At 29.1% G+C, this 20,699-nt stretch overlaps 1 protein-coding gene across 4 annotated transcripts in view; it reads right to left on the bottom strand.

Annotated features, from left to right (window-relative positions):
- Positions 1-3,143: 3,143 nt before the first annotated feature.
- The window catches only part of LOC118200115 (cyclin-dependent kinase 6-like), a 596,937-nt gene continuing 579,381 nt past the window's right edge, over positions 3,144-20,699 (bottom strand). For all 4 annotated transcript variants that reach the window (XM_035372046.2, XM_035372041.2, XM_035372054.2 and 1 more), the window contains one exon: positions 3,144-12,700. In XM_035372046.2, coding sequence (XP_035227937.1) covers positions 12,533-12,700 — 168 coding nt within the window. In that variant the 3' untranslated portion in view covers positions 3,144-12,532. The remainder of the gene's footprint in view (positions 12,701-20,699) is intronic.

Raw genomic sequence — 20,699 nt, 5'->3', positions numbered from 1 at the left:
TAAATAGTTTTAAGAGCAGCTTAGACAGCGATTCATTTGAACGGTAATTTTGAAAGCTATGGTCCAGAACATGATGGTTAACTTATATTATGTCACTCTTTTAAGTTGAAATGCATTTTTAAATTAAACTATTTCTTTCTCAATAAATAATATTAGCTCTCTTTGTGATCTTTTCTTCTAAATGCAAAATTATGTCATTTAAGAAGGTAAACAGTGTTGTTTTAAAACTTCTAAATGTTAAGCACAAATCAGTGTTAAGCATCAATCAAAGAAGTGCTGACTCACGATCACTCTATCCATTTTTTAAAAGGAATGAGTGGTGCTACTATAATGTGCACACCCACAGTAAATTTGCACAATCTACGTAGATTGTGCAAATTTTCCAGTGTGTGTGAGAGCAGCGCCAAAATCCCTATCAGGATCATATGCCTTTTTTTTTAACGCAGTTTATCTACCCATGCCTTTCGCAGTCTGCATATATAATTGGTTTCACCCTGTTCTTCAGTTTTAACTGCAGATGCCTTCAAACGAGGAAAGTTACTTTATATCCACCCTGTATCGTCTTGTATTTGTTATAGTGTCTGCAAGACTTCCTTTTGTAAGTTCTTAACTTATTTCATTGTAAGTAACACTGTATATTATTATTTTAGGATTAATTTTGGAATACTTTGGGTTTTTTTTAACCTCCATTTATCCTTAAGCTTTTTATTTTCTTGAATTGCCTGTTAAATAAATACCATATCATCCTTTTTGACCACTTTTATTAGTACTCTGTTCTTTTTAATTTTCCTTAATAACTTAATATCGATTTTTATTTTTGTCAAGTCAGCATGATGAAAAAAGTGAGTTTTCACTTGTTCTGAAGTTTCATTTTTATTCTTTGGATAAAATGAAACTAAATGCTATTCTTCTTTTCTCCTGTATGAGAGTGATCTAGATTTGGATTTCATTCTCTTCTGTGCAGATTTTCTGCCTTTTTTGGCTCAGATCACTTTCTTGCGGATCTGAGTTATATTTACAAATTTCTCACATGTTTTAAGAAAGCTCGGCTTTGCCTTCTAGAGTAGCCACTCAGACACACTATTCAGTCATAAAATTTGAACAAGATAAGTGAATGTATGATGTATTTCAATATAGCAAGAGAATCTGGTATTGATCAATGTCAGGTTCTTTAGTAATGTGTTCTGTTGCTAAACAACCATTTAAATCATCTACACATTTTAAGGAGGGAAACAATGGTACTATTCGGTTTCGAGGGCCGTAAAAAATCGCCAAACTATTGTTGATGCCAATGCTGCCAAAAATAATTGCGGCAACCCTTATAATTGCGGCAAGAAAGGAAGTATAATAGTAAATAATTATCTAAGATTGATGTTTTAATTTAGATGAAAGGTTAATTTCATATAATACTTTTTTATTATTATAATTTGTATGAAAAAGGCTAAACATGACTGAAAAGAAGCATAAGAGTAAATAACTATTTCAAATCATTATTATAATTTATATAAAAATTGCTAAACATAATGGATGCCTGCATCGCTATTTCGCTACCGACTTATCGCTAAAGCAAAATTTCATCTCGTTGGTTGTTCAAATGTAATTTTCTATAATGAATGATGCATTCTTTGAAAATATTCAGAATCGGAATTCAGAAGTTCTCATTCAGTTCATTTGTGTCTTGTTATATAATGTTTAAAACTAGAATCATATTTTATTATACAGTGATGCTTGAAATGATTCTAGATTATTTGTCTATATTTTCAGTCAGAATGAGCTTACGTTTGGAATGCTAGATGATACATTTTTATCTAACTCAATGCTCACTTAAATGAAACATTTTGAATCAAGCTTTGTCAACTGTCAAGTAATAAATGCACAAATAATGTTTCACCTTTATGTAATAGAGATGAACCTTAAAAAAATTTAGTGCATTGGATTTATATATCTATAAACACTATAAAATAAATTCTTTTTACCAGAGTAATTTTTTTAATATTGATTATTTGATAATGAATGGTAAAAGTGAATTCATAAGAGATGTAAAATATAGAATGATAATATGTATACAGACAAAAGTCCTTAATTCGGACTCGTCGGGACATCGGCGATTCTGGATTATCGTTTTTTCCAGATTATAGATCATCAATTTAAATCTGGTAAGATGGCATACAGAAATTATAAAATTAAAAATATGAAACCGTAATTTATGAAATAAAGAGCAATTATGATCTAAAGGGTATCAAAATTTACCAAAAAAAAAAAGCTTAATATTTATTTGTTTACTTTATTAAACATTTCTTTCAACGCGCGCATTCGTAAAGCATACATTACGCATAGTCGAAATTAGAAAATTGCAACCAGAAAACTATTTGATGTGTATTCGTAATATTTATAATGACGAGGAATTTGATTTAAATCATATCAAAGACAGAGTACATTGAGATGAAATACTACATTTAGTAAGGAATTATAAGCCGAATAAAATAAAAACATCTGCCCTGAAGATAAGGATAGTGCTGACAGATCAACTTACAGTTCATTGCGCACCGCAACGTTCCCCCCCCCTTCCGCAGAGCAGCATGAAATTGATAAACAGATTTCGGAATGGTTAGAGAAACAAAGGATATGCCTTTATCCATTTTTTTTCCAGCAATTTCACTTTTTGTTTGATGGACATCGAAACATGCTTTCTCTTTGTATATCCTTTGGCAGCTCCAGAATTAGAAATTCTTTTTCACATAATCAAAAGTTCAAGCTTACTTTTATAAAATTGCTCTAACAGTCTGCAAAAAATAATAAGCCAGATCCAATTCAAAGATTAAGGAACAATGCAATTCGCAACATTAACTGAAATAGATAATTAGATAAGATCGTTTAAATAAAAATACTTTAATTTCAATTAAAAAAATCTTCAAACTTTGTCATTTGTTCATGATTTTATCGTATAGAATTTGTGTAGTTTAAAAAATCAGCCTGCATTTAAAGTACTCTAAACTTTCAATACAGCATTTGTAAATAACCAAAATAATATTAACAAGTATTACTGTATAAAAGTTTGGGTTAGTGTAATTATTCAGTTTGCATTATACCATAATAGTTTGGAAGAGTGTTGGCTTGGCCACTAAAATAAATATAAAATACTATTAGAGATATTAGTATTCTTTTTATTCTAGCTATAAACTTTTGTTCACAAAAATATATAATAGATATAATTGACTACAAAAATATACACCAGTTCGTAAGCTATAATAAAATGCTTACAAGATTGTAGATTGTCACTAGATATTTTATAAATACCAAACAAAATATCTTTTTACATAAAAAGAAGAAAAATATGAAAGGCAATTCGAAAAGACAATATGTCTTCCACTGTATTTTATGCATGAAATAAGATGAATTATTCCTATACATTGCATTGCTGTTTGGAAGTTCAGTCTTAATGCACTGCAGCACATAAAAATGTAAGAAAACATTTTGAAAAATATCTTCAAATGACTTCATTTTATCAACACAAAAATATATTACGTAATAGCAAATAATAAATAAACACATTTAATTTCACTATATTCTTGTAAAACATATTTACATGTATAATGTGCTCAAATGAATATAGTATGCATAAAAATATTTAATAATTTATGCAAATTATAATTTTTAACTGCCTTTCTTTGCTTTTAAAAATTTATAGATACATATTGATTTCATGATTACAGGAGCAAAATAATATAAAATGCATTTAAATTTTCAATTAATATTATTTATGCATATTTTATTTTAATACAGTGAACACAGGCATATATCCTAAATGAGATACAGATATATATACATTATACTCGCAATTTTTATTTCCATAATAATTCATTCTCTTTAACTAAATATACATTATACACCACATATAGCTCATCCATAAAAGTATACTATTTCTTTCTAGAATTATTTTGCTGACCAATATTTTTTAAGGTATTTTCAATAACATGCAAGAGCTTTTCCTACAATTTAAAGGTCATAACCCTCTTTTTCTTCTCACCATAATATATGTAGAAACATTAAAGATACTTTATCATTTTAAGCACTTGAATTAATTAATTTTTCTTTATTTACTTTTAAATGGAACAGGTGAAAAAAATGTTATGCCAGTTTCTCTTTATAAATGCAAAATATATTTAAATGTCTATGCAAGAAAACAGTAGACTCAATTTATTGTTAAAGGTATAACTGTAGTGTATGAAAAAAAATCTAAAAAAAGGGGGAAGGAAAATTTTTTAATATCAATGCCATGAAACAATTTTCTTTAAATTTTGAAACTATTTAAAAATCTGTAGTCTATATAGCATTGATATTAAATACGTACACAAAAAAAAAAAAAAAAAAAATTAATGGTGCTTAAGTAATTTTTCATTGACCATTTTCGACAAACAAAAGCACTTGCTAAACGCTAGTAATGAATAAGCAAGATATAACAACACACTCATGAGAACATTGCCTTTGTTTTGTCTAACACCAATTAATTCTTGATAAGTCAGTCTATTTATTGTAAAAAAAGGACTCGTTAACTGCTAATTCCCTGTTCTGATTTTGTATTTTGAAAGAAATTAAAATTTGTGTTTCGTTACAAATGTAACATGGAATGTTGTGAGAAGCAAAAATCCATTAGAAAAGGAATGTATTTCAAGGGTTTTAAAATTCTATTTGTGACTGCACTCAGGCTCATTTCCAATTTATATTTGTTGTTTATTTAGATAAATAAAGAATGGTCTGTTTCTTCAAACTTTCTCCAGAACAAATGTCACAAGTTCGGTGGGGTTTCTGCCAACTTTCATGGTCAATAGGAAACTACATAAGTACCAAATTAACATATGTTTACTACTTTTTATGATGCTGTTTATTGTATGAATGTAATGAAAATTTATAACTTAAAATATTTAAAATGAATAAGTATTTGTAAAGCCACTTCCATCATGTAAACTTTTGGAAAATGTCTGTAGCCTATACAGTCTGAAAATGAAGTTACAAATATTCTCTCAAAATTTTCTAACTATTCTCTTCATCATACTTTTATAATTCAATTTCCAAAACTCTGTGATTTCTCTTAATACCACTGATGATCAATTTACTTCCATTTCTATCGAGAAAATTGTCATTTATTCCTTCATTTACTACCTAATTTATCTAGTTTCACGTATTCTTGACTTTTGTTTATTTTATGTATGCATCAGTGTTCAGGCTTGAAGGAATATATCGGTTTTGTGAGTTTATTTTTTTTCTAAATTATGGCAATTAAAGGCAAAACAAATATACTTTCAGTTACCATTTATAATTAAAAAAATTAAACAGCAAGTGTATATATAACGAATTGTGATGAGTGAAAATCAACATTTACAGGTGTTAAAAAGAATGAAAGAATATATTTTAGACAAAATGACTTAAAATATTCTTTAAAAAATAAAAAGGCAGTAATATTCAATATATAGGCAAAACAAATATCAGACAGTTTGGCAGTAATGTTCAATATATAGGCAAAACAAATATACTTTCAGTTAATATTTATAATTAAAAAGAATTAAACAGCAAGTGTATATATAACGAATTGTGATGAGTGAAAATCAACATTTACAGGTATTAGGAAGTATGTAGGTTTGCAGGTGAGATTTTTGAATATGCGATATACGACTAATTTTAACTACTTGTACTTTTTATTTGTCATTTTTTACATGTTCTTTTCTGGTCTTTTCATAGAAATATGAGATACAAATTACTGAATTTAAAAAATGAATCATCTATGTAAAGTTCAAAAATATGCAATAAAATCTTGCATAAAAAAGTAAAATAATCTCCAGAATTTTTTATAGTCGGACCTAAGTTTTCAAAGGCGAAATGTTCATCAGTTCTATTTAACCTATCATTTTTAAGTTACTATGTGTCAATAGCCAAAACATAGAGATAGCTTTTGCTTTTTATCTCCCTCCACTTTTTGTCGTAATATTCATTGCATACATCAATAAACTTCCTGATTTTACAAATTTCCAAAGCTGAATTATTTTGAAATTTGCCATGTAGCAGTGTGTAGTGAAATCGCACTATTTTACAATTTTTAACTACCTATCTGTAGATTATTAGCAGTTATTTTGCGCAAGTAATAATAACTTGTATTCGCACTAAATGGATTTAAGTTCATACAACATTATATATATATATAAAGACATAAAAAACATAAAAGGCTAAATATATATAAACTTATTTCAGAAAAATTGAGAATTCTAGGTGGGAGAGATTTTCTTGTAACTTTTCTGATTTTTTCTAATAAATGTATTTTTAAAACTTTCCTTTTTAAAAATTTTCTTACATTCTTTTCTTTTTTTTTCCCCTAAATTTATAATTGCTGTTATTTAAAAGACATAGAAATCTTGAACATTTTAATGGGCAAAAACAACTTAGCTGTTATTTCATGCAAAATAATGGAAGACTAAACATGATTAAAAATACATTAAGAATGAATATTTTAGTGAATAATGATAATCACTTTTTTAATTATATATTATAATGTTTTATATGTGGTATAAAAGACAGACATGAAGGAAATGTACAACATACAAACACTCTAAACCAAGCATATATCAGAACCACTAACTTCACATTCTTTGGTCCACACATTATAAAATACAGGAAACACTATCACTACAAGTATATAACAACCACTATGAGTGATGCACTCTACAAACAGCGTAGCACATAGTACTACTCTTTTGAAAACCCATCACCAATTATATACTGTACATGTCAATGCAAAATACAAAAACTACAATCACTTACAACAAAATATGCTGCAATTAAAAAAGCATATCTAAATTATTTGTTATTACAAAATTGGGAATTCAAAAATATATATTGTTTTGTTTCAAAAGTTGCACGAGTTACGTAATAATGATATATTAATTCAAGACAAAATTATATATATTCTTTTGTTTTGAAATGAGAAATTATTAAAATATAATATTTGCATCAAGTGTTACTTTTAAGTATATATAGTTAGGCACACAATTTCAAGCAAATGCAAATTTATTAATAACTTCACATATGCCTGAATGTTTTATTATATTCAAGCATATTAATACATAATTTTAATATATAATATGAATATAGTTCATTAACAATTCTTAAAAATCATTTTTAAGATATAAAATTATAATAATAAAAGCTTTATTTTTCTAACATTTTTAGTTTATATTGAACAATTCTTAAAAATCATTTTTAAGATATAAAATTATAATAATAAAAGCTTTATTTTTCTAACATTTTTAGTTTATGTTGAGTAACTGTTTAAATTTTAACTACTATTTCAGAACAAAGCCTGCTTACCACCTAGGCTCACAATGCTTGAGCCTTAAGTCCCAAATCTTCCCTAAATCTTCTTACACTTTCTTATAATTATATTTTTCTCTTAAAAGTGTAGGCATTGAGTGCAGACATTCCTAAAACCCCAGACTAGCTTAAATAGGCCCTATGCTAGAACTTGATGAAATCATACCCAGAAAACAGCAAACAATTATATCAACTGCATGTGAAAATTTGCAACATGTATGCTATAATAAATATAGCATTTACTTCAGTTTCCATTCTAACTTTATTCTCATAAATGTGTACTATGTGAAACATAAATTTAAAAACATTACTCGAATATGACATTTAATAAAAAGTGGAACAAACATATTTTACAGACAGCTTCCCATTCATAATAAGTGAAAAATAGAAATAACAGTCACAACTTGAAAATTTATGAGAATTAATTTAATGTGTTCATTGTTAAAATTTTCTTCTATAACTGCTCTATTGCATTGAAAATATGTCTTTTTTATAATATACAGTTTTCAGATTTAATATACATTGGAAAAAAAAAATTCCTCTCTCTTCCCAACCCCTTCCCCCTCCAAATTTGATTAAATACATCATATTGTGTTTGATATCACAATTTTATAAAGTTTCCTCAAACAGGGTTGACTACACTTTTCAAATTTCTAGTTTTAATATTATGTACAGGAATCACGAAAATGCATAAAAGTGATTCAATATATTTTCGTTAATTTCAAATTGTGCAATATTACATGAAGTCAGAAAAAACGCAAACAGTGGTGGGGAGAAAGTTAATGAGATTTAACAAGTTCAGATGCAGTCAGCTGTGGTGTATATCATTGTGTTTATGAGCTTTGCTTCCCATGGATCTCGCTTCTACTTTGTGATATCATCTCAGCTAGACAGAGAGAGAAAGAATAATTCACCCTAATTCATACCTCCTGATTCACAATTTCATATATCTAAGGATCATTACTTGCCTTTTGATTGTGCTGAATCTGATTTTTAGGTTGCAATTAGAGCTATGTATAAGACATTTTGCAATGTTTGATAGTGCCAAACTTGATTTTGAAATTAAATCAAATGTATGATCTGAAGAAATACCTTTGATATAGTTACTTATTTCTCATTTGTACAGTATGATGAACCAACATAATTAACCTGTCACCTAAATATTGCAATTTCAGTAATTAATGTGGTTCATTTACATCTATGGGCTTCTAATATCTACTGCCAGATGCCACTTTATTGAATTCCAAAGATTTAAGTTAAATTGTTATAGGTTTGTGGTGTATTTATATCTATGAAATCTTCACATTTTCTGCAAAATATTGCTGCATTTAATTCTAAAGATTTTCAACTAAGATTTTTATATAAAATTAGTGCAGTTCAGTATTGAACTGTTCGAAGAAATGGTTGTATTTTCATAATTTCCCGTATCTGGCACAATAAGAAACTTTTATATACAGACATTATGTATATTTCTATCTAAAATCTATTTTCACCACTTAATAAAAAGTAATACAGATATATTAAAAAAGATTAGTAAAGTAGTTTTAAAAGTAGCAAAGATAGATTTTACAGAAATATTTCTATTTACAATAAGTGACAAATAGAAAATTACTAAAGTTATAACTTGAAAATTTATGAGAATTAATATTTTCACTATTAAAATCGGTCTTGTTTCTAAAACTGTTCTAAATAAAATTACAAATAAGATGGTGAAGAAAATGGAACTAATGATGACTTGCAAATTAATTAGAATAACTCAATACATTGTGGAACTCAGATATTTCCCATTCCAGTGGAAAATAGCGGTTATCTCACCAATCCCGAAGCCTGGAAAAGCAGCTACTAACCAGAATCGTACCAGCTAATAGTCTCCTGAAAGTTTGCAGTGAAATCACCGAATCTGTAATACTCAAAGCCATCAATCTGTACTGAAAATTATGGACTTCTAATTCCCCAACAATATGGATTCAGAAAATATTACTCCACTGTGCATCAGCTTTACTGAGTAACTGAATCAATATTATCTGAATTTCCAAAAAAGCTCAGCACAGCCACTATTTTCCTAGATATAGCTAAGGCCTTTGATTGTGTTTGGTTCAATGAACTTATTTACATGCTAATCACTGTGGAGTTCCCAGAACACATCATAACAGCAATCTATTCCTGTATTCTGTATTTAAAAAATACATATTCCATTAAGCAAAAAATCTGTGCCAGTATACCTCAGGGTTTGCTTTTGGTGCCTTCACTCTTTAACATTTACATGAACGATATCTCACACATGCACAACACAACACTCGCTATGTAAGCATATGATACTGCAATCCTCATCCAAAATGCATCTATTAACTCAGCTATATAACAGCTACAAATACACATCTACACACTTGAGTTCTGGCTCAACAAGTGGAAAATTAAAATCAACTTCGAGAAAACTATAGCAGTAATGTTAATCAAGAAACTGAATGTTGAAGGAAATGGTACTTTTTACAGCCTTCCTATTTCTTGAACCAAAGAAGTCAAAGACTTAGGTGTAATATTAGGCCATCATTTAACATGGAAGTCCCACACTAAATACACAATTACAAAGTTTCGAGCTAGTAACTACATTCAACCCCCTAATTGCTCGAAACAGCGTTTTAGCTATAGATGAAATATCACTCATTTATAAGACCATGTTGTGTCTCATACTTATATATGCATGCCCAGTCTAGGGTTATGTCTGTAAAAGTACACTGTTAAAATTACAACAACTTCAGAACATTACACTAACAACTGGCAAACTATCCTTTTTATATTGGAAATCCTAGTACATCTTTGTCTTTGGTATATCAGCTATCCATAACGAATGCAGAATACCACTAATAGTAGAAATCATGATAATACTTTCAGAAAAATTCTACACTGATATAACCAAAGCAAACAACCCAACAATTCCAGTACTAAACTATGCTGTCAACTCAGAAGAACACACGGAAAGACCTAAAACCATCATCAGAAATGTACTATAGAAGTATCTCCTCTTTTGTTTAACTTTTAATTACTTTAAAACTTAAAAAAACTTATTAATTACTTATTTAATTAATTAATATTACATTATAATATATCAAAATATATGGCTTAGTACCAATAATTTGGAAAACTTAAAATACAGGAGCCCAATACAACTGAACATTAGTTCACTGAGGAGAACTGTTCTATTAATTGCATGTAATTATGAAGTATAAAGTTGTAATGTTTGTGTGTTACCTGTTCTCTCTGTCTGCTGAAACTTAAAATGGGCGAACTGATATCATAATGCAGAAATGCGGCCCACAAGAAGCAAAGCTAAGCTATTCACAGTTTTGCATCACATTTGCAATATAGCTTATCTTAAGTTATTTTTGGGTGTAAAATTCATCATGATAAATATTGTGTACTTTCATAAGAAGAAATCTTTCTCAAATGAAAACCTCTAGATATCCCTGCATTATTATTTGTTTTTAAAATTGTTAAGAGTTTAGATAAGACATTAAATTTAAAATGTAAACACAGTTAAATTTCTGCATACCCTTTCAGAGAAAATTTTTCATTAGCATTTCAAAGAACTGCTTTTTTATGTAATTAATTATAGTAGTCAGTAAATTCATGTTTGTGAACAGTTTCATTCATATACTTTTATTCTTATTAGTCATTTTTTACATACAAGCAATGAAAGAATAGTTTTAGAGCAATGAAATTACAGCAATAAAAGAATAATTTTAGAAATGAAATTCCATTCTATGCTGAAATCGAAATATTTTGCTATCCATGTAATTTCAGTATCTACACAATAAACCACATAAAAGATAAATTTAGGCCTTTTTTGCATTGAAAATATTAATAAAATAAATATAATAATGCTAAAATAATTTTACATCAGTCTGTTTAAAAAGCCATTCATAAATGATTCACTGATTTTGCAAACATTTAAGTTGTATATGCCTCCTAAATTTTCATCATAATGAATTATTGTTTCAATTAATTTCTTTATAACTATAAAATGAAGATTAAAAATACATTGTATACTTCAGTTACTATTTTAATTGCCTTTTCCCTCATTTATTTCTCATGCAAATTAAAATACAACTCATGTTTTCTCCTATTTTGCTAACTTAAACAGATTTTCTTTGATATATATATATTTTCCTTTTAACTATAAATTTTCATAATGATTTTAAAGACTAAAAATTCTGTAAATATATTATATTAGGCTAGAGTATATTCATACCACAGATTAATAATGAACAACAATAATGCTCTTGATTGAAAGGACGGCTTCCAGTAATGCTTTCACGATTAAAGGGAATACTGTGCCTAGTGCACAGTGTTAACTTGAAGCAATTTAAAAGCTAAAATTTTAATTTTAAGACCAGCTTACTGCTTTTAGATTAATTAGAACAATGTGCCTAGTGCACAGTCATAACTTGAATTTAAAAGTGAGGAATTTCATTTTCTATAAAATTAATGACTTAAAATGAATTTAATTATTTCTAATTGCTCCCCCTCCCCCCATAAAAATGGAATTAAAACCTATGATGGCTAAAATCTATAATTCAAAATGCTTTTTGATTCCCGCTGGCAGGAAATTGATACAATGAGTGAGATCACAGAATCCCTAAGTTACTCTTTTTCAACAGGTACTATATTTGTACACGTTATGGGTGAATTATCTTATGATTCAGAGTAATTCTGAATTTATGTAAAATTACAAATGTTTGGCAATATATGCGATGTTATTTATGATGAATGAGCAAAAATAAGATATTATATTTTATGGTCCCTATAAAATCCCTGCTATTCACATAAAAAGTTCACAAAACATATATATATTATAAAATCTAATAAAAGTATTTATAAAACTATCAGAGCATATATGAAGATGATAAATTTCTTAAGCATAAGGAATGTAAATCTTATTCTTAAAATTTAAAACTTAAAAAATATTTTCTATACATGTGACTGAACATCCTATTGCAAAAAATTCTTGTGAATTTCAAATTTAATTAACTGGTCATGAAATGTACCACAAATAATTGGGAAATCTCCTTGCACTTATACAACAGTTGATGCTATTTGCAATTTCAATACTTTTCATGAAATATTTTTATGAAACTCACATATAGTCTAAATTTGTACCTAAATATGCTGAAGGTCATTTTGATTGTGCACTAGTACCGGGTTCTGTGCCAACAGAAACTGCAGATTTTGTAGCTTTTTTGGCCTCATAAGTTGGCGACTGCAGTTCAAAATCACTGAAGAAATCATGATTCATAGCGTCCTTGGCACTTATACGTTTCAAAGGATCAAAGGTGAGCATTTTCTAAAATTAAACAAAAGAATAAGATTTAAAAATTAATATATAGTTTTCATTTTATGTGACAATAAATAAATAGATAAAAATTTCCTGTTAGACACAAAAACATACGAAATTTTGTGTTAAGCACAAAAACAAATTAAAAAGTAAATTATATAAATATATATACAGTACAAAGTCCATAATCTGGACGTCTATTATCTGAAATGATCTATAATCCGGATCACAAAGCCACAACCTTTTTTTTTTTGTTATGATTTACACATGCGCATTTCATGTATAACGGACAGTATAAGCTAGGCTAAAATTATCTTTACTGATTCTAAGGCATTTCTGTTAATGTCGCAGACTGTGCTGTTCCTTAATCTTTTAATTGGATTCAGCTTATTATTTTTGCAGACTGTTAGAGCAATTTTATAAAAATTAAGCTTGAACTTTCGATTATGCCAAAAAGAGTTTCCAATTCTGGAGCTGCCAAAGGACCTACAAAGCAAAAGCATGTTTCGATGTCCATCAAACAAAAGTGGAATTGCTGCAAAAAATGGATAAACGCATATCCGCCTCAAAATTATGCGAGGAGTAGGACATTGGAAAGTCAACTGTATATGATATAAGCAAAAAGAAAAAGGAACTTTTTGAATTTTTTGTGGATTCCGACATCCCACTTTCAATGAATAACAGAAAAAGAGTTTGTTATGCTAAAAGTGATGATCATGACAAAGTGATGATTGAATGGGTTAGACAGTGTTGCAGCGAGGACGTGCCATTGACAGGTCCAATGCTAATGGCTTAAGCCAAAATATTTCATGAAGAAATGAACTTAAATACTGTGTGCACATATTTGACAGGTTAGTTAACCAAATTAAAAAATCGCCATGGTATAAGAGAATTAAAAATTTCAGGTGAAAAAGCTTCAGCTGATACTGAAGCTGCTGAACAATTTGCAGATGAATTCACTGAACTCATTACTAGTGAACAATTGTTTCCAGAACAAATTTACAACGTTGATGAAACTGGTCTTTTCTGGTAATATGTACCACAAAATACCTTGGCAACCTCTACAGAAAAGGCTCCAACTGGTGTCAAAGATTCCAAAGCGAGACTATAAATTTTAATGTTCGCAAATGCTGCAGGAATGCACAAAAGCAAACTTTTCATAATACGAAAATATGCACGACCTTGAGCATTTAAAGGAGTAATGATTTTCGCCGTTATATATCATGCAAATAAAACAGCATGGATGACACAAGGGTTGATGAATGATTGGTTTGAAAATCATTTTATACCCGAGGCTCGGCGACAGTTGAATTTGGTTGGTTTACTTGATGATTCAAAAATAGTCCTGATTGTTGACAACTGTTAGGTGCATACTTCGTTTTAGTGAAGTTTTAGTGAAAGATAATGTATCCCTATTATTCTTCCCTCTAAATTGTACATCTATCATTCAGCCTATGGATATGGGAATAGTGCACGTGTTGAAATGAAAATATAAAGTAGCATTTTAAAAATCTATGTTAAATTTCTTGAACAATGGCAAGACTATTCAAGACTTTTAAAAATTTTTTAGCATAAAATCTGCTGAGTGGAGCATCGCAAGATCTTGATGGGAGGATGTGTCTCGATACGTTAAAAATTGCTTGGCATAATTTATGGCCAGCTACCATATTTCATGGCGAGGACGATGAAGATGATAGCCCCGAATTTGAAGGTTTTCAGACATCGCAAACTAAAGGTGAAATTTTCCAGTTATTCGATTTTGTAAAGAAATGTGGAGAAGCGGTAATTAATGATGATGATATAACAGAAGTTTTTCATTGCGACAACAATGCCCCAATCATCAATCAATTAATGGACGGCGAAATCTGTAGTATGGTTCTAAATCCAGAAAATACCCCTTCCAATAGTGAAGAAAGTGACAGAGAGGTTATTGAAAACGAAAAAATTTCGATTGACAAGTTAGTCGGTATTCTCGACACAGCAATTACAGGACTTGAACAGTGGAACTTTGTAACTGAACAAGAAATTATATCTGTTTATAGAATTAAAGAGAAAGTATTAGCACAAAAAACAAAGCAACTTAAACAACTTACATTGAAAGAAATGTTTAATAAAGTAAACAAATAAATATTTTTTTTTTTTTTTTTTTTTTTTTTTTTTTGTAAATTTTGATACCCTTTAGATCATAATTGCTCTTTATTTCATAAATTACAGTTTCATATTTTTAATTGTATAATTTCAGCATGCCATCTTACCAGATTTAAATTGATGATTTATAATCCAGAAAAACCCCTAATTCGGAATCGCGACGAGTCTGGATTAGGACTTTGTACTGTATATAAACTGGATTACACATAACATATGTAACCTAGAACTAAAAACACTTCAGCATTTTAAATGTAGTCCTTCTCAAGAGCAATTTAGATGAGTTCAAAAAAAAAAAAAAAAAAAAAAAACCCTGTGACTGTATAGCTGTTTTCTAGCCTTTTCTATCTTTTAAGCAGTAGTGAATTCCTTGTCATGGACTACCTCCTAAAAATATCATTAGATTTATCAGGAAGTGTCATATTGATAAATTTGCTGAAGTGATAAACAACTGTCCCAGTGTTATCTCCCTAGCTTCTAATGATTGTCAGCTAGTTTCTTATTTCCAGTATTCAAAAATGTTTTCTAAAGGGAAAACTGTTTTCTAAAGGGGTCTTGGCTGTAATTTGTTAATATCTTATTTCCACTGGTTTCATGAGTCTGTGCTGATAGGTAATTCAAGCTGCAGGATATAATACAGTCTGTTTCTGCTTTCATTAATGATGAAGTAGCACACAGAAGATGATGTTCAGTATACATAGCACTAAAGTCTCCAGATATGCTCATAATTTTCAAAGGACAGCCCTGCACAGTAAGGTGATCAGATTTATCACAATTTTTGAAAGCGCCAGAACTATAACAGCAAGTCAATTATGCTCGGTGTATAGTTTTTGAGGAATATATCTGTAGACTATATGACTTACTGCTGCACTTTTAAGTTCAATCATCTATTATATTTCTTTTTATCACCAGATTAAGGTTACTTTTAATCTCTCACTTCATGAAAGTGCATTCTTTTTTCCATCTAGGTTAATATTCTACCATAAACATCAGTCTTCCAGCAGTCTCTTAGAAAGAATGCATAAATCCTCAGACATGGTTTAATCCATTAATGAATGACAAAGAGATATCTAGTTATTTCCATGGACAATGACTGATTAATGAATGCATTAACACGTTGGATAATTTTGCTATGGAAATGAAAAGCAGTATTACTCAGAAACATAATACATCTTTGTTTAGAATTGAAAGCATAACAAAAGTCAGATGAAAAGCTGATTTCTGGTGATTAAAGATGTTTACGATGAGCCAAGTTGTTACATTGTAAAACTTAGTCAAATAATAATCTTTAAACTTTAATAAAACAGCAAGGAACTTGTATGAAAGATATGACATTCCCATCAGACAAAATTTTAAGGAGTTTCGAGAGTATCTTTCAGAAAGAACATCATCCTAATTTCGACAAGAAGTGTGAATCTTGCAAATGAGTTTTATAATGACTTCAGTAACAGTTTCATTGCATTTAAACACAGAATCAAACTTAATGTTTTATAAAACTGGTAGGTTCTCCTTTAAAATTATTTAAGTCTTTAGTGTTCATAAATTCAAGATTTAAGAAAAAATGACATCTGGGGATGGATGCGAAAAGCCAGCAGAGGAAATGGGGACGTGTAAATGAAAAAACTTTATGCTAGTCTGGAAGTTATTGTGAACTGCATAATATGATGGATTAATGCCCATTCTTGGTAAAATATGTTCTCCCACTGAATACTTTTTTTAAATATGAATTATGAAAGGTAATTTCATTGAATCAAACTGAAATTTCCTAAACAATTTTTTTAGGAAAGAAAAGCATTGGATACATACTGTTTTCACAAAAGTCCTTACCAAGCCTTTATGCTTGAAAGTATTGGCTGTGTCAACTTAACAGCATTAAGGGCACCTGGCCAAACCAGTATGTTGTGGCCTCAATGACTCATAGAAATGAAATGTAAATGGTTACCATAGGCAAGTGCTCAGAGAGCCCATGCATTAAGATGGCCCTGATTCCTGATCATAGACATATACTTCCAACTACAAAATATTTTAAATGCAAATATTCATATTTTGGCAATTAAAAAAACTTTTATAAAAATAATAAAATCTAACAATTTACTCGTTTTCTTGGTCACTATGCTTATAATTAGGAAAATGTTATGCTCGTTATGAATAATAAAATACAAAAAGTAAGATTAAAGCAAAAATTGACAAGAAATTTCATTTTAAATTTCTAGGTATCTTTTCTTGACAACATATGTATACAAACTCAACACAGCAATAGTTTAATTTATATGTAACTAAAAATAAAATATAACTTTGGGAAAAGGTTTCTGGCCTTAATACATTAAGTAAGGAGTACAGATATGAAAACTGAGATGAAAAGATTGGATCAATACAAAATTTTTAAAAAAGAGATGTATATTTAGCACAGAATACAAATGGTAAGTATCCACTGCAAATCAGTTCTCTAAAGGAAAGACTCAATCTACATATTTTTCTTAAATAGGAAGAAAATTAAAGATAGAACAGTATTTTTTTATTAATCAATAATCAAAATATTGCACTTCAGGAATTTATGGAAATAACTCTCTTATTTACTGTAAGATTATCTATTAAAAACATCAATTAAAAATAAAAATCAGTCTTACAATACACTATGGTAGTACTCAATTACAAAAACAGAAAATAAATAATTCATAAAACTGAAAAAGCGACATATTTATAATAATAATAATAATAAATCATAAAATGAGAGATTGTAAGATGAAACAAAGGTTTCACTAATTAAATTATTTTAGTGTTATAATTATTCATAATCACTGCTCTCAGCAGCTACACATAATTGTTTCCATAAAACAAAGTGTTCTTGAACTCTGTTAACATAATTGGTATTACATACACATTTGTGCCTAATGTAAGGAACTCATGTAAGACTGAGCAGGTCTGTATGACTTGATTCTCTTTCATATGCTTTGTAAAAAAAAAAAAAAAAAAAAAAAAAACTTATGATAATGATTATGCTTGGACCATTATCATGTTAAGTCCAGATCATATCACATCCAATAATATTAATTCCAAATGCACTAAAAAAATTACATGGTAAGCTAGAACCATCCTGCTGAAACCACACATTCCAACAACATTTCACTGAGACATTTCGATGAGACTAATAAGTCAGAGAATGGTTTATTTAATATTTTCCTTTCATTTCTTTGTACTTCTTACCAGTTAAAAGTACTGTAAAAAATTAATGCCTTAATGAAGGTTTCACTTTGTACCTTAACCCTTTCCGGCACGCTACCTTTTAAAGTTGGAATTTCGATTTAAAAAAAGGTAGGCAGTCTAATTAGGCATATAGGAGTACACAAGTAAAATTTTGTAAAGATAGCACTTATCGTTTTAATTCTTTGAGTGTGCCTGAAGCGGGCACACTCATTGAATATACTTCGAAAAGAGTGCTGAAACGAGCATTGCTAGGAAGCGCGTAAAAGAGATTTTGCCTATGATTAAAAAACACTAGATTTTGAATACCATAGCAGATTTAGCATTACCCAAGGTGTGCCGCGGGGAGATCTGGTACTCTACACCTCCCCTAGAAAGCTCATTTTTGGTTATATGATGATTACATGCTTATGAATGAAAAAAAATAACTTGAGTATATGATATTTACATAATTTACATTTCATATTTACACTTTAGTCTTTTTTTTTCATTGCGGTACTTTTCGAAGAAAGTGACACCACCTTTAAAAAAGCACAACCCAATATTGCATGTTTTGCACATGTGCTGGGATTTGTATCAGATTCGCTATCTGAAAGCAATTCGTGTAACACTTTTAGTGCTTTAGAAATGGTCAGCCCTCTCCGATCCATTTGGAAAATAATTAAAAATCCGAAAAAATAAACTAATACTATATCTACAATTTGAAATTATAAACTATAAAATAAAAAATGTCTACAACACAAAATTGTTAAACGTAGCCCTAAGAAAACTTCTTTGAACCAAAGCAAAAGAGACAAAGAGAACTGCTCTAGCGAAAAACGAAACAGCTAACTGATTATCTCTGACCTTCAGAAAATCACAACAACTATTTCTATTTTAATAACCATACCTCCCTCTCTCTCAAGAAAAAAAAAGGGGGGAGAAAAGAAAAAGAAAAACAGGAAATAAAACACAGATGTGGACCCACCTTTCTATGTTAATGAGCTGACCGAGATGAGCTGCAGAGAAACAAAGATACAGCTTCCTCTCAGTGACCTAGACTCGCAGTGAACCCAGTCTGGGAACACCTCGGTTCGCCGTTCGATTTTACACAAGATTTCGAGGTAAAAATTTAAAACTGATACAGAATAAGTAGATTAGCATACAGCCAAAAAAATAACATAGAAATTTCCTTTTGAACAATTCCTTTTATACCCAAAAAAAAGTCTGGAATATTTCTTTGAAAAATACGGGTCTTAAAAAACTAAACATGGCTAAAATATATGGACTGGTTTGTGTTGAGCTGCCATCTACTATAAATAAAGAAGGTTCAGAGTAACCTATTGTAACTTTCAAATTCTTTTTCATTCAATTTTTCTGTGTGTACAGAAGGAAATTTTTAGGTGTGCTGCCAAACAATTATAAACTGAAGAATGTTACACATTAGTATAACCTTAAATGGAAATAAAAACAATATTGATTTATTTTCAGCTACTTTTTAACCAACCCCTCAAAAGGACGATGATAAATTAGATCTTCTTGCGATGTGAAATCCTTAAAAATCACTTTTACTGTACTTAAAATTTGAAGGAAAAAAAAAAAAAAGAAAAGCACCACTTTTGAAAACCATCCAACTATCCGGCATTCAACTAACTCGAATATTTAAGAAGTTTCTACCTGAAAATTTAGTAAATGAGAGATTTCTACTGCTATAATAGAGTTCATAATAATAGTATAAATTTCCCCAAACAGTGTGATTTAGCACCAATAATAGATGTTTTATCAGTTAGCTGTTTATTTTTTCACTAGAGCAATTCTCTTTTTCTCTTTCGCTTTGGTTCAAAGAAGTTTTCTTAGTGCTACGTTTAACAGTTTTGCATTGTAGACATTTATATTTTTATTTTATAGTTTATAATTTTAAACATCCTAACTGTGAAAAAAATAATATATATGTGCCAATCCCAATATTTACATTATGTTAGTTTGGCAACATTGTTGTTGTCGTTTTCATTCCTATCTGGTGTGCATTGCTGTGGTTGCTTGTTTCCATGTAACCTATATATTCTCAATATATACTTGATTGTTCAACCTGGACTATGTCATTTACTTACTCATGAATATTTTAAATTTTAACAATAACAACCATACGAATGTTTTAGTTTAATGTAAATTCGTGATAAAACAGTTTAATTTTTATAAAGAAGAATATAAATTCTAATTTTTCCCCTTTTATTTTGAAAAAAATGATTAATATTTGGGATTGCATGAAGTGGAGTATTTTCAGAGTAATACGATTCTGGCATCAAAAAAAGCCATAACATTCAATTTTGAAAATGGGTAAACGATGGGGATGTAACATGAAAAATTATGATAAGAGATTTAAGTTTTTTTATATGCTAGATCCATAATTTGTGTCTCTTTATAATCAAACTAAATAAAAAACAACCTGTTTAAACATCTACTACCAGAATGATTGGTGATAAATCCTTGCCAAATTTCACATTAGACACTATTTCATAATAATCGAAACACAGTGGCTTTCATGAATGAAATGCATTTTCCCTCCTAAATCTTACATAATTTTAAATGCACGCTTTTCATATTCAAGTTGGTGACAAATACGTTGATTTTTTTTAAAAAATAATTTTAGAGTGGAAGTTTTCCCTATTTGTTTGGCTTTTTT

The sequence above is a fragment of the Stegodyphus dumicola genome, chromosome 9 (genome assembly GCF_044657685.1).
Source record: "Stegodyphus dumicola isolate Sdum_Otavi_A_Nest chromosome 9, ASM4465768v1".
NCBI classification, from domain to species: domain Eukaryota; kingdom Metazoa; phylum Arthropoda; class Arachnida; order Araneae; family Eresidae; genus Stegodyphus; species Stegodyphus dumicola.
The sequence above is the reverse complement of the archived record's forward strand: the minus strand, read 5'-3'. Positions and strand labels throughout refer to the sequence as shown.